At 38.5% G+C, this 16439-nt stretch overlaps 1 protein-coding gene across 1 annotated transcript in view; it reads right to left on the minus strand.

Moving 5' to 3' along the window:
• The window catches only part of myo7aa (myosin VIIAa), a 196220-nt gene that overhangs the window by 88422 nt on the left and 91359 nt on the right, over positions 1–16439 (minus strand). Inside the window, exons 12-15 of the mRNA XM_051926837.1 lie at positions 12959–13101; positions 8025–8235; positions 5310–5445; positions 5098–5204 (exon numbers count right to left, since the gene is read on the minus strand). Coding sequence (XP_051782797.1) covers positions 5098–5204; positions 5310–5445; positions 8025–8235; positions 12959–13101 — 597 coding nt within the window. The remainder of the gene's footprint in view (positions 1–5097; positions 5205–5309; positions 5446–8024; positions 8236–12958; positions 13102–16439) is intronic.

The following is a 16439-nucleotide window of genomic DNA, read 5'->3' on the forward strand; positions in this document are numbered from 1 at the left end:
TGACCGGCCAATGTCCAATCTTTTCCTCGATTTCGGGATTTGGCCAGCCAGTTTGCGAAATGGCATGGGGCGATCGGCCAAAGTCAGAAGGAAAAAGGCATGAGCAGCGATTTGTTGCGCACTTACTAGTGCAATTGCGTTGAGTGTAGCCTTAGCGGCTCATGTTCAGAAAGCGGACGCCACTTGGTTGTTTCACAATAATTAAGATCAGGTATCAGCGGACAATGGGTCTTTTAATTTCTGGTACATGCTTCCTCAGTTGGTTTGCCCAGTTCATTTCATACAAGGGACGCTATTGGCAGATGACTGAGAAGCTACCCAACTTACTTTTCTCTGTCTCTCTTGCGCTGACTTTCTCTGATCCTGAGGTAGGGGGTGTGAGCAGGGGGGCTGTTCGCACACCTAGACGATACGGACGCTCGTCTAAAAGTGCTGAAAGATTATCTTCACGTTGGCTACCTTCTGTGCAGCTACTTCGTGAAGCGACATGCTGCACAGTGCTTCGCATACTTAAAAGCTCAAAGGGCATGTATTGATTTTTTTTATCTGTCTCTCTCTCTCTCTCTCTCTCACTCTGCTCCTGACGGAGGGGGTGTGAGCTGCCACCTTCAACAGCTTTGTGCTGCGGTGCTTCGCATACTTAAAAGCCAAACAGCCCTATTGATTTGTTTGCTCCTTTGAAGAGGAAGATATGTTTGCATTCTTTTAATTGTGAGACAGAACTGTCATCTCTGTCTTGTCATGGAGCACAGTTTAAACTTTTGAAAAAGAGACAAACGTTTGTTTGCAGTGTTTGAATAACGTTCCTGTCTCTCTACAACCTCCTGTGTTTCTGCGCAAATCTGTGACCCAAGCATGACAATATAAAAATAACCATATAAACATATGGTTTCTACTTCGCGGATTTTCTTATTTCGCGGGTGGCTCTGGAACTCTGTTATCATTTTAGCAATAAAATAGTGACTTAACATCAGGGACCTATTTTATTGACCTTAATGTTAGTGTTTGGGCGAGGGGAAGGCCGTCTCAAGTGGCGTCTGCTTTGCTGAACAAGACCCGCCTTGAGCAGTTTCTTATGCAGAGTGGAAAACTCACTTCTGAATCTGCATCTGAAAATTTTTAAGCATCTTCGCACCTTGAGCGGACAGTCTTACATCAGCACATCAGATTTTGACCAGGGAGTTCTCACCACTTCGCGAAATGGCTGGCCAAAGTAGCATATATGCCGGTCATTTCTAGTACTTCGGACTTTGGCCACACCTCACGGCCAAAATGCGAAGTGGCTGGTCAATTCGGTAACTGGCTGAACTTCGGGTTTTGGCCGCAGTGTCACCCCACACTTTTTTGATTTGTTCTGTCTCTTTATATATACATATATATATATATACATATATATATATATATATATATATATATATATATATATATATATATATATATGTATGTATATATAGTGGTGAGCAGCTGGGTACCGTACCCAGCTGAGACGCCCGGAAGGACCGGAGGAGGGATTACGCCTCCTCCGGACCATGAGGGGGTGACTGCCCTGGTGGCTACGGGGACCACGGGGACCACGGGAAAGAAGCATGGAAGCTCAACTCTATAGGGGCCTGTAGTCACCGCCAGGGGGCGACCCAGATGGCTGAGGAGCCCTGGCCCTCAGCACTTCTGCCACACCCGGAAGTGCTGGGGGGACGAAGACCAGGGACACCCGGAGTGCTTCCAGGTGCACAGCCAGCACTTCCGCCACACCAGGGAGTGCCGACAGGAGCTCATTAGGAGGCACCTGGATCACGTCTGGGTGAATATAAAAGGGGCCACCTCCCTCCATTCGATGGCTAGAGTCGGGTGGAAGAAGGTCTGAGCTTGGAGGAGAGAAGAGGAGTGGAGGCGGACCAGAAAGAGAGAGGCATTGTGACAGAGGCCTGGACTGAGGGTGTTTAGTGCTGCGGCACTGGGTTGTGTGCTCACTTGTAAATTATGTATAATAAACGTGTGTTTGTTTTGGAACCTTCGGTGTCTGCCTGTCTGTGTCCAGGCCAGCTTCCACTATATATATATATATATATATATATATATATATATATATATATATATATATATATATATATATATATATATATATATATATAAACAGATTCTTTTACTATCTTAATTAAGTCTTGTATCTTCAAGGATCAGATATATCAGATATAATACAGTATATGAGTTATATAAGGCAGTGGACATGTGCCTCACAGCCTGAGAATCCATTTGCCCAGCACACAACCCTTTTGTACATGTAACAGTCTGAGTTTTAAAAATGGTGCATTAGTGAACAACTGTGATACAGTATATTATTTATCTTCTCCCTAAATCACATTATGCTTGAAATGGCACTTCACTTCAAATCATAAAATAAAATATCTCAGTACACAGATCTTCAAGTCTGGCTTGTGATTATATATCAGTTTATCTAAAAATCTTTATTATAGTTAATGCAATATTTGATGTATATAAAAATGAATCTCAGAAGAGGACATACAATTCAATACAATGCAGCTTAGCTGCAAACATCAGTTTTCTGAATCCATATGTAGTAATCACTATTTTCACTATTTCTACCTTAAACAGAAAAACTCCTGTTTCATTTTGTCACTTTCGAAATTTAGCTACATTATATATACTGTACAGGAAAACAGGAGAAGATCACTCTAAAATAAAAGATATACATATGCTTCTTTTAAAGCTAATGAGGGCAACCACATAAAAAAGACTCTAGTGAAGTGGCATAAACATCAGTCAATGGTTTACCTTCTGAGGAGGTGTGGGGGGTTGTCCCACCACAGTGGCCCCATAGCCGCAAAGAAACTGAGACAGAAGAGCAGATAGAAAGACAGGAAAAAGAGAGCTGTAATTAGCAAAGTGAGTTAGCATGATCAGAGCAGAATAAGAGGGGACACATTTTAGAGGCACTGCTGATAAGATCAGTCATGCCAATTGAACATGTGGACATGCAATCTGTTGGTAGTAGTGGCACATGACTTATCTCCAGACATTTTCTGTATATTAAGAACAAAATTAATTGAGCCCACGAAGCAGTTATCAGAAAACAGGGCATACATGGAGATAACATGGCAAAATGATGATCCATTTATAATGTTGCACTATTTTTGCCAAATGAGGTACTTTTTTAAGGCGTACACTACAGTGGTCTCTTATCAGGATATAATTTCAACCTTCTTTTATGTAACAACCCTACAGTTGAATTATAAGTAAAGAAGACTCTGTTCTTTTGTTCTGGAGCAAGTACATTTAGAACAGTGCATATTTCATGTTCCAAACAAACCAAAGCTGCAGTAAATTGATTATTAAAACTTAATTAAAAGAAGGAGAAAAAAAACTCCCAGCTAGAGATTAACCACAGAACAAAGCTATAATATTTACACCCACTATATGATACATTTTATTGATAGAAGTTTTAGGGAAGAAACTAATATAAAAAGTAACAAATAACAAACAATACAAACATTTGTGGTGATGCCAGCAGACAATGTTAGAATAGTCAGGAGATGTCATTTTGGACATGTCAATGTCTCCGGGACCACTTTACATTACAGTACAGTTTAGTGTGACTTAGATGGAGTATGTCACACTTAGGACATCTAAACTGCCCTGTAGCTGTTATTCAGTCAGGTTAACCATCTCAACTCTAGTGCAACACAGGTAAGGAAACACCTTTGACCAGTCCTGCAATCAGACCTATCCAACTAAATACTGTAAAGGTAGGTAAAGAAATTGACATCATAAAGCTATATAGATGATAAACTCCATAAGCTGCGGAGAAATCAGTATCCACACATATCTCATTTAGATAGGCAGCTATTAAAAAGTACATGAAATATGCCAACAAGAACAGCCAGTACAAGCATAAGGTTAATAAAGCAGTGTCTAGTTGTGCATCAGCCAAAGTAGTCAGCTAGGGAATTCGGGAAAATAACAGAAAATACATTTCAGGTATAATACATCAAGCTAGAACAGCTGAGGTAAAGAACCAAAATACATCTTGTATCAGTTACAGTTCAACTAGTGTGGCCATCTCAAACATTCTAGTATTGATACACTTCAGTTACACAATGGTAATACTACACCTCATAGATTAGCTAACTGGGGTGTAGGAGGAGTGAAGGTGTGAAACATATGTCAGTACACGTTGTCCTGTGAGTATGCATGTTTAAGACATTGTCGAAGAATAAAAAAATCTTCCAGTTATACTTTCATTAAAATAGCTAGGTCAACAACTAGCTAGTAGGAAAAAGGAAAAAAAGCACATCACAAATACAACTCATTGTGTCCATCAGGCAAAACATTTACATTGGGAATAAAATGAGAATGACCAGCTCATCCAACCTACTGATGAAGAACTGTAGAGAAAAGGTCTCAAACCAATATTTCTAGAATGGTCAAATATTGGAAGAAAACATCATCAGTAGTGAAGATGTCAACCTGAAGCATGTTTTCCAAATAATAACAATCAAATTCACTGATTTATTCTGCCTTGCACCCAGTGTTTGCTGGGATATGTTCCCTGCTTCCCTGCACGTTTGCTCTGGATAAGTGGGTTTGGAAAATGGATAGATTATCTAACGAATGTTCTCGATTTTCTGTCTTTAGTTTTTATACTAAAAGTTCAAAAGTTTGTAAAATTGTGCTAACACAGCCCAAACTTCTTAATTCTGACACAATTTCACATCAGTTGTAGTTGTGTTCTTTAATGCATTCTGTTGATCTGCTTCTTTACTGCAGAATTAATTTATAACAGCTTTTCAATCTGGTTATAGCAGGCTGTTTGCTTACCCCCTCTCAGAAATTAAGTATGATAGGAATGTTTTATAGAAAAAGCAATCATTATTAACAAGGTCTTCAAAATAAGCATAAAATGTGACACAATTGCTGAAAATGAATAAAAAAAATTGCAAAAAGCTGAATTAGCATAAAGCTTTAAAACCATTTACCGTAAGAGACATAATCACAAGGGATGAGAATTAACAAAGTTTGTTAATGTACAATGACGCTGAAACCTAATTTATGTAAAAATATGGAGTAAAACTACTTTACCATAGCAACGTCAGCTTGGAAGATTTGTTTAATGAACTTGTTCTTGGATGAGTGGACAAGCTGTATAATGTCTCCATGTAAGGTGTCTCTGTTTTTTTCTAAAAATCCTGAAAAAAGAAGGAAATATACAGTAACTTACACAACATTTAAGCTCTACGTGTGAGAATAATTTTTGTTAAAATACAAAGGAAACTCTGTATTTAGAAACTCGCCTCTGGTCTCATAGTAAACAACTCCAGCAAAATGGTTGATTCCAAACTGGGTTTCGTAAGTATTCTTTGGCGGGATGTAGTTGGTATTGAGCTTGTGTTGGGAGTTCAGCTTGTTTAACATTGTAGTGTCAGTACCCTGTGGCAGAATCAGTAAAAAAGTTTAAGAAAGGAAGTAGAAAGCAGATTAATAATGAAAAAAATACACACTAGAAGTATTTGTCTTTGATTAGTGGAATAACTATTATAACACTAAAATGAAGTTGCTTTCATCTGTGACTTCATCTTAGATGCAATACAGCATCTAAGAAATCTGCCCAAGGTGATACTCTGTGTACTCTAGGAGGAGAATATAGCACAAACACAGGTGCAAGGGACTGCATATAAGGAGACCGCATCTTCACAAGAACACAAAATTAATAAACATAACTAGAGTGACTGGGTTTCTGTGTATTCCATGATGCCATTTATACTGGTCTATTCAACTCTCCATGGCAGTCATAGCAGTAATGTAGACCTTTGTGTCAACGTTGCCTAACACAAACATGCATGAAACATCATAGTCAACAAACAATAGCATCATGTGACAATACTACCTACATGATTAAAGAAATTACCTGATATACCACATCTTAAATGTTAAACAGTAGTTTGTGTGACAGAAATGGTGGTATGTAACATGGAAGCACCTCAGGGAACTGTCCTCTCCCTTCCTGCTTACCCTCTACACAACGGATGCCCAGTATAATACCTGCGCTTGCCACCTACAGAAATTTTCAAATGACTCCTCCATCATTGGCTGCATTAAAAATGGAGACGAATTAGCATACAGGAAAGTTGTGTAGGACTTTGGTGCAGGGACAACAACTTGCAGCTCAACATTAGTAAGACACAAGAGCTGACGGTGGACTTGCCAAGGAAACTTTGAGACCAGTTACCATTCAGGTAGAGGACATGGAAGTGATGCAGAGCTACAAGTACTTAAGGGTTCACATAAACAACAACTTGAACTGGTCTGACAACACAATGACACTTGGACCAGAACAGAATATACTGCACAAGGAGACTCTTTTGCTAAGGAGGGTCTTTTGCTTTGTGCAGCAGGCTGCTGGAAATTTTCAGTCAGTCCATAGTAAGCCAGTGTGTTGTTCTAAACTGCAGTCTCCTGGGTAAGCAACTTGAGCTGAAAAGAAGCACAATGCCTGAACAAAGTTAGCAGGTATTTTTTTTACTAATTTATTGAGTGGATGTATTAATAATCCATTAAGTCTGCATCCCTATGTTTTATGTTTCTGCTGCTGTATGCATCTGAATTTCCCCATGGAATTAACACAATTTATCTAATCTAGTTTAATTAAATTTAAAATAACTCCTTGGTATTAGAGGAGTGGAATCTATGCTGAAGGCTCGCTACTTTAGTCCAACATACCCCAACTATAGCTGCTGATTAGCTGTGCATACTGCATCTCTGTTTGTTAGACATATGTACAAAAATATAAGTAATGCAATACTAATGTTACGAACTCTCCTCTTCTCTGTTTCTCTACTAGGAATCTTGATGTGGCACTTGGTACCACTGCTCTATTGCTAAGCTGCTCTCCTGCTTGTGGAAAACTCATCTCAGATAAAAGAGCATCGGAATCACTGGATGGAACGCTTCTCTCATTAGATTGTATGGCCAGCACAGATTCTATTGTAAAATGACCAGGAGGGGCTAAGTGGCTGGTTGGCTGAGGTCTCCAGGACAATGACTGTGTCAGACGTTGTCCTTAACTTTCTCTCTTACAATTTTTATCTCCTCTGTTGTTAAGTGGCGATAGTTCAGCAATTAATGGACAGATATTGTTAGTAATCATTTATGTTAATCAGTTTCTTCTTTGTTGTTTATGTGTTTTAGCAAATCAGTATTTTTATAAGTAATAATTCTGTATTTATTAATTAGCACAATCCATACTTACATTTCACCTTAGAATGTGTTTACAGAGCTCTGCACCTGCACTCAGTGAAGAGCGCTATACAAAAATAAGTTGTATTATATGCCATAAAAATGTCAAGAAAAAAATCAGGGACAGAATATATAACATACTCATGATATTTATTCATTAATTTTACAATCCCCCTTATTTCGACACAGGACATTGGGGATATACTCACATACAATTTTTAAAATGATACATATCATCAGTAAACAGGAAGGCCAGAATTAAACTTCGTTTTCAAATTTAGAATTTCATTCAACCCCAATGATAATAAAAAGGGCAGCACGTGGAGTAGAATATATGTGTACAATAAGAGCAGAAAATACAGAAAATAGGAAAAGATTAGACTTTTGCAGAAGGAAGATGCTGGATATATTGGGAGAAGGATGCTAGGGATGGAGTTGCCAGGGAAAAGGAAAAGAGGAAGGCATAAGAGGAGGTACTGTATATGGATGTGGTGTGAGAGAAAATGCAGGTGGTGGGTGTGACAGAGCAAGTAAGATGCAGAGGACAGGGAGATATGGAAACAGATGAAGAAGAAGAAGCAGCCTGAAATTAAATTCAGGCATGGTAAGAACAAAAACAACCAACTGAGAAAAAAACTGAATATTACACAATAAGAGCAGCAATGCCCGTGTGAACAGCAAAGGTTTATACTAGAAATAAGAAAAGCTTTTAATAATGTAAGCATAGTGATAAAAGAAGGGACAATAGTTCAGCCTCACTATTTCAACATTACCTTCGGAAATCTGCTTTCCTCATCAATAAGAGAGATAATGTTCATGGGCTTGATGGCAATCATATCTAGTGCATCCTGGTTATCTGTGAACTCAATGTGCTGCCAGTTGATATTTTCAAGGTTGTACTCCTCCTGCTCTAGTTTGAAGACATGCCGTACAAAGAACTGCTGCAGGTTTTCATTGGCAAAGTTGATACAGAGTTGTTCAAAGCTAGACATACACAAAACACAGAAAGTTCATTGTTCCTTTGTCTAATGTTCTACAGATCATGGCTGCATTTCGAATCTGGATATTAACACTACTCTATTTTTTTAAAGACTGTCATAATTCTAATTAGTTATTCATAGAAAAATGCCAAAATAAACACCTCATTTCCCAAAATGTGTTTATCTAATTTATTTTTTGGAGTCAAGAGAAAGACAATCTGTAGGGTCTAATAAATGACAAGCCACAGAGGCTCAGATTATTCACAAAAGTGTTGATTAATACAGCAAAATGTACATTTAAACATTACAAATAACTGCAAAAATTTACTGCAGCAAACAGTGTCACTTATTTAACCAATGGTTAATGAAGAGATGTGACAACATGAACATTGAGAAAAACATATTTTAAGACTGCATATAGTTGTAAGAAAAACATCGTGCATTGCAGTAAAAATGCCTCCTGGATTATGTCCAATGCTAATCTCTTCTGACATTGTGATACGAAGCACAGAATAGACTACAACATCTGCGGAAATGAATCCATTGTTGATGAAGAAATGTTTGTGCTATCAGTTCTGTATTGTACATTACATGCACTATTGAAATAAAACTTCATTATATTTTAAAAACACATCCTTGCTTTTCACTTACTGTGTTTCATAAAGTACAGTAGCAGAGCATATCTAATTTTCCTTGGGAAGCACTATGACTTATTTTTTGAGATATTTTCATTGTCTACTTTATCTCTTTCTTTCAGTATACAGTACCAGTTTTTGAAAATCAAGCTGAAGAATAAGTTATTTATCCTTTTGTGCTTTTAGGATGGTAGAGTGGGTAAACTTACAAAATTACAGTGCTTGGACTTTGGTATTGTTTTCTGCTGGAGTGATTTCTATATGAAAGTATTATGTGATGGTGTTTATGGTGGCATTTGGTTTGTCTTGAACTGGATGCATTATCACTTAAAAATGATCTGATTTTTTTTTTTGCTGTCTTCTGTCCAAATTGAATTGACATCATTTATCATTTGCTCACTGAATGAGTGCTTCCAGACCTATACAATTCATATTTGGGTTTGAACAACCCTGTATTCTTCATATAAATATACACTGCTCAACAAATTAAGGGAACACTTAATCATCGCAGTCTAATACCAAGTCAATGAAGCTTCTGAGATATCAGTCTGTCCTGTTAGGAAGCATAAGCGATTGTGAATCAACTTCATCTACTCTGGCAGAAATGAAAGTGACAACAGGTGCACTGGAGAGGCAACAGCAAGACAACCCCAACAAAGGGAATGGTTTTGCACTGGTGACTGTGGACAATTGCTCTCTCCTTATCCTTTCTGACTGATTCTTCTCCAGTTTTTCATTTTGCTGGTGTTCTTGTTACTACTAGTAGCATGAGGCAGTACCTGCAGCCAATTCAGGTTGCACAGGTAGTTCAGCTCCTCCAGAATGTCATGTCCATACTTGCTGTCGCAAGAAGGTTTGATGTGTCTCCCAGCACAGTCTCAAGAGCATGGAGGAGATACCAAGTGATGGGCTGTTACAAGAGGAGAGCTGGACAGGGCCGTAGAAAGGCCTCAGCTCAGCAGTAGACACCGGTATCTGCTCTTTTGTGCATGAAGGAACTGGAGGAGTACTGCCAGCATGACTGGTTTGTTAGTGGGTCAGTGATGCTCTGGAGAGATACAGTTAGTCATATTATGAGTTGCTGTGATTAAACTCATGCACGTTGGATCAGTCTTTGATTTCCATTCATAACTCGGATTTTCGGTGTGATGTTGAATCCAACCCTCAATGGGTTGGTGATTTTCGTTTCCCTTGACTGTTGTTACATCATTCTGTTCTCTATGAATTACACAGTATTACTCAGTAAAGATTTTCTACTTGAACAGTTTGTTCATCCAATGTGTGATTTAAGTATTCCCTTAATTTGTTTGAGCAGTGCACTGGGATGGAGAGGAAAAGACATAAAGAGATTGGACAGGAGGCTGTAACAGTGTGTGTATATACACAGCCAACAGTATCAGTATACCCTGTTGTTTTTTGGAGTTCCCTGAAAGCATAGTAACAAAGGGGTGCTGCTACACATAAGGGAGAGATATGCAGCATGGGTACAAACTTGCAATGCTCTTTCATGAAGCTAGGGCACAGGTGATCCAGAAGGCACCAAGGAATACTTTGCCCTCTGGTTAATAACTGGTTATGGGTGTTAGATGAACTTCATAAAACTACAAGGCCCCAACCCAGGGAACCCATGTGATGCAGGTGCAGCTCTGTGTTCTTTTATGAAGAAGGGGTGAGATCAGGGACATTAGCTGTGTCTATCCCTTTACATGTTTACTGGGATTAAGGGATGCAGGGAGATCTGGAACTGGCACTGGCAGCTTTGGGGCTAAGGCCACAGTTCTTTCTGAAGCCACATCTGCACCACTACCACACTTAGTCGGGAGTCTGGAGAGGAGTTTAACAAATGCTCTATAGGCATAAGAAGTGTGAAGTAAGAACAGAGTGAGGGGATGAAGGAGAAAGGAAGGGAGAGGGAGAGAAAGAAAAGAGTTGGAAAATGTTTATTACTGTACTGACAGTACTTTTATCAGTGGGCAAGTAGACAAACTGGGTTATAAATATGTTAGAATGGCTCAGTGAGGCAGCAGGATTTTTTGTCAGTTTATCAATTCAGTACTTTATTTTAAACCTCTTATTTACCCCTTCCTTATGATTATTTTTGTATAATAAAACCTCAACTATTGTAGTTTATTAGATTCTGTTTCTCATTTTGGGTTTGTGTACACTACAAGCACATCCCCAACTATCACAATGTATGTATAGTTTTATGTTTTTCCATTTATATTTGAACATTATGTTTTTGTTTATATTGCACATCTTTGTGTTTAGTATTTAACTTGCACTTAATCCATATACACTAGAATCATAAGTAGAAGTGAAATTTAAAATGTAAATTGAACTGAATTTACTTGTTCATATGTTAGATGTTAGTTTTTCTGGCAAAATATTTTCTAAAGACATTGTGTACGGATAACACCTAACCTTAAATTTGTTCCAGGGTTCTTGAGTGACTATAAAGGGCATCCTACCCAGGGTTAGTTAATTCCATATTCCTGTTGCAGCCAATATAAGCTACAGTTTCCCTGAAAACATACCAGAGAAAATGGGTTTGGAACATGGGTGAATGGATATATATTTTTTTTCTGCAATTAATGTTAAAAAAGTGTTATTTTTATTATAATTAAGGATTTTATAAAAACCTTTCCAAAAAAAAAAAACCTCCATTTTTTTTCCCACTGAACCAATTTAGAGTTGCCAATGAACATAAGATATATTTCTCTTCAATGTGGAACATGACTGGGCTACTATGTGAAAAACTGAGAGGACATGAGAAAAAGATGTAGACACCATAGAAATGGTAACAGGACCTTCATGTATGTCCTCATCACTGTACAGTTGTCTATGAGGCAGGAAAGCAGCATGCTATGCACGCCACCCTAAATATCAGAAAGAAAACCACTAAATATAATTTAATTTGGAATATCCTTCTAAACTTTGAAGGGAATTAATTAATTCAGGGTGAAAGAAAAATCTTGCAATCCTCAAATTTATATGGGCTTAACTGTATTTTTGCGGGGCGGCACGGTGGTGCAGTGGTAGCACTGCTGCCTCGCAGTAAGTAGACCTGAGTTCGCTTCCCGGGTCCTCCCTGCGTGGAGTTTGCATGTTCTCCCCGTGTCTGTGTGGGTTTCCTCCCACAGTCCAAAGACATGCAGGTTAGGTGCATTGGCGACCTGAAATTGTCCCGAGTGTGTGCCTAGTGTGTAGGTGTGTGTCCTGCGGTGGGCTGGCACCCTGCCAGGGTTTGTTCCTGCCTTGCGCCCTGTGTTGACTGGGATTGGCTCCAGCAGACTCCCATGACTCTGTGTTAGGTTATAGCAGGTTGGATAATGGATGGATGGATGGATGGATGGATTTTTGCACAAAATTAATGTGTCAAAAGCTGATACAAATACAGTTCTATTGAAAACTGAACATGTTACATTTATAGCTTGAGAAAAGCTCTCTAATTCTATTCTGCTCTTCTGTCCTTTTCTGTAATTATGTCTGTGTTAAATGTTTTTGGGTATGGATTGCTTATTAAAGATCATTTATTGTTCAGCAAATTCTCCACAGAGTTTATTTAATTGGTAAATGTTTTATTTGAGGAGAATGTTTTCCCTAGAGTGTGTAATTCTAACATATGAGACTCTTTCTGTGGGACTGAAACATTACATACTGTGCATGACCCCGCTCTCTTAGACAGTGGAAAAGTATGTTGTAGGCCAATCATGCTAAAGGCTGTGGACTCAGTAACTTACAGACACCTAACATACTGTAACATTTTCAGATGCAATGAATCCAATCCATTGTCACTTATTTCCAGAGCCTACCCAAGCAGTACTGGACACAAGGCGGGAAATAGCCCTTAACAGGGCACTCGTCCATAGCAGAGTCAATCTTTTAATCCTAACTGTTATCATTCATTTTCCTTATAGTTTATTTTCCTTGTTTTATGAACAATTCCATCACTGTTCAGATGCTCAGAAGTCATGTAGAATAATTGCAAGGGTGCAATAACAGACTACCCCTGACATATGTAAAAAAGGTAAAATATGCTCAATGATTTTAATTTGAAAAATTATAATAACATTACAAAGGAAGGTTCTTTACCTGTTGATAGTAAAGTTCTCAAAGCCAAATATATCTAACAAGCCAATTGACCTCCTCACAGATTTTGGTGTACTGGAAGGAGGTTTGTAAATGGCAGCATTGATCTTTTCTACAATCCACACAAATAGTCTTCCATAGATTCCCTGGAAAAATAACAAGGTAATTATGTAAGTCAATGATCAGAACATTAGAAAAAACGTGAAGAGAATAGGCCATTCAGCCAAACAAGCTTATCCATCCTATTAATCTAGACTGTCCAAAATATCAAGCTGAAATCTAAAGGCCCCTAACGTCCTGCTCTCCACCACACTACTTGGTAATTTATTCCATGTGTCTATGGGGCTTTGCATAAAGAAAAACATTCTAAAATTTGCATGAAATCCACCTCTGACATGTTTCCAGCCATGTGCACATGTTCCTGTTGTGATTGAGTATACTGTATATTGCCTTCTTTTCCAAATCTGAAAAATTGCTTCTCAAAACCAAGGTTCCAAGGCAATACACAAAACAGCTGTGGAACCAAAATACAATTATTATTCTGTTAGTAGTAAAAAAAAAAAACTTTTGCAAAATTAAGCTGTTAAACATTAATGAAAGAGCATCATCCTCTGACTTAGTATTTCATGACCAAAAGTTGCATAGTATTTCAGTTAATCACATGAAGTTCAGCCAATGCTTTCAGTAAGATATTTTATCAAAGACAGCATTTAGACAAATGGGCTGCTCCTGAGGGAGGTTAAATGGCCATGAGGTCAGTTTTCACTTTCTTATTTGTAAGTTACACAGGTGGCGATCAGCTGTTTATTTACTGAAATATTTTTGTTCTGTATTCTTATCTTCCCATATGTGCCAAGAGTAATCTGAACTTTTTTTGGAGAGGACTGGTTTAGACTCTGCCATCTCTATATATATATATATATATATAAAATCCAACATCTGTCGTCTGTCCGCTTTTCATGAGAGAACTACTTAACGGATTTAGATCTGGTGTTTTTCTAATCATAGTACCATGGAATCACAGTTCGCTTGCAGGAGTGATATATTCGCGCTAATCTGAGATAGAGGCTGTGGGCCAAGGTGAGGGGGAAGCGTGATGTCAGGAGCGGGGAGCTGGGCAGGGCCCTCCTCACTATCCGTTTTCACTAATACAGAGGTGGAGCTGTGGGGGAGGGTTAGCTCTATAATAATAATATACAATATTTCCTCATGAATTAAAACAGACTTAAAAAAATAAATGAATAAACATCATTCAACTAGTATAGTAATAACCTTATTTAAACCTGTGAACAATAGGGGTATGGTGGCTGACCTGAGAGTACTAGTTAAGAGTTGTAGGAATGAGCAGACAGTCAATGAATAATATAAAGGATAAAAGTAAAGTCAGTTTCTCTTTTTGTCTCTTTACAGATGCAGCAAAAATGTAATACAGGTCATCTGAATATTTTTTTATTATGCCTTATTGTTTTAGACAATGTCTGTTAAGCCAGCAGCCACCTAAGATTCAGGTAAATAAAATGAACAATACTAACACTTAACAGGACTTTTAAAGTAGTGATTTTAAAGATGTTATACTAACAAAAGGAAAATTATAAATATGGGAGTTATTTTCCAATTTCTTTAATGTCAAAGAAATCCAGCTTTTGTTTGCTGTTATGGATGTTTAACAGGTTTGGTATAAAGCAACAGCTGCCCAGACATCTCAGGTTTAAGAAATGGAAACATATGCTTTGACCTTATCTTTTTTGAAACTGAATATAATGTCTGCCTTGCACCTGATGCTGCCAGGTTAGTTTGTGCTGGATTAGCTCAGATTTAATCATTAACAAATGGATTTATATAAAACATTATTTTTTAAAAAAGGTAATGAGGCAGGCAACTCTGCTCTTAAATTCTCTTATTTTTTTTTATAATCTAGTTGTATGTAGTAGTCATCAGCAACATACTACACATCTGTTTGACTTCATGTATGAATTAATGCATTAATAAACTTATGTGATTGAATAGCTTAAAATAAAACCAACACTTCAATAAATACATTTTCAATATGTTCTGTTCTGTAGTGCACATAAATTATTACATATTAGGTATTTAACTTGCATTATATTTAGTGCTCACGCCAACCCTGACCTCAAAGGTACTGTAACATTAATCATGATAAAAAAACACAGAGACCCATGAAAATCCCAACCCTTTGTACTTTGTACATATTTTTACAGGGCTCTTATTTTTTCATTAAATGCCTGTAAAAATGCATGTAAAATCTTGCTCCAAAAATGGACAAGTGGTGCTTAAGAAGAACTTTTGGATTCACATACATGATTTGTTTGAGCAGTTTGGTTCAAAATTAATACTAATGATGGAGAAATACATTGTCGCAAAACATGTTATAACCTGAATAAAAATCTTTCATATATATATATATATATATATATATATATATATATATATATATATATATAATGGCGAGTGGCTGGGGGTGGTACCTAGCCGGGATGCCCAGGAGGACCGGAGGAGGGCTTACGCCTCCTCCAGACTACAAGGGGGTGACTGCCCTGGTGGCTTTGGGGACCACAGGAAGAGAACTTAGAAGCACCACCAGGGGGCACCCCAATGCCTGAGTAGCCCTGGCCCTCAGCACTTCCGCCACACCCGGAAATGCTGGGGGGAAGAAGACCAGGGACACCCAGAGTGCTTCCGGGTCCACAACCAGTAGTTCCGCCACACTGGGGAGTGCCGGCGGAAGCTAATCGGGAGGCATCTGGAGCACGTCCACAGAGGATGCACAAACCAGTGTGTTTCTTTGTGCCGGTCTCAAACCCAGATAAATGGGGAAGGTTTTGTCAGGAAGGGCATCTGGTGTAAAATTTTGCCAAATCAATATGCGGACAACAATACAAATTTCCATACTGGATCGGTCGAGCCCCAGGTTAACAACGACCGCCACCAGTACTGTTAGCCAACAGGGTGCTGGCAGAAATTGGGCTACTGTTGGCCAAAGAAGGAGAAGAAGAGGGGGGAGACGTGTCCTGAGGCAGGAAGAGAGGAGGAAAGTAAAGAGAGTGGAACTGAGGGTAGGAACTTTGAATGTTGGCAGTATGACTGGTCAGGGGAGACAGCAGATATGATGGAGAGAAGGAAGGTTGATATATTGTGTGTGCAACAGACTGAATGGAAGGGGAATAAGGCCAGGTGGATCAGAGGTGGATTCAAATTGTTCTATCATGGTGTGGATGGGAGAAGAAATTGGGTAGGAGTTATTCTGAAGGAACAGTATGTCAAGAGTGTTTTGGAAGTGAAAAGAGTGTCAGGCAGAGTAAAGATTATGAAGCTGGAAATTGGAGGTGTGATGATGAATGTTGTTAGTGGATATGCACCGCAAGTTGGGTCTGCAATGAATGAGAAAGAAGATTATTGGAGTGAGTTGGATGAAGTGATGAACAGTTTACCCAAGGAACAGAAAGTGGTGATTGGAGCAGATTTC

This window comes from Erpetoichthys calabaricus, chromosome 4, assembly GCF_900747795.2.
Source record: "Erpetoichthys calabaricus chromosome 4, fErpCal1.3, whole genome shotgun sequence".
NCBI classification, from domain to species: domain Eukaryota; kingdom Metazoa; phylum Chordata; class Cladistia; order Polypteriformes; family Polypteridae; genus Erpetoichthys; species Erpetoichthys calabaricus.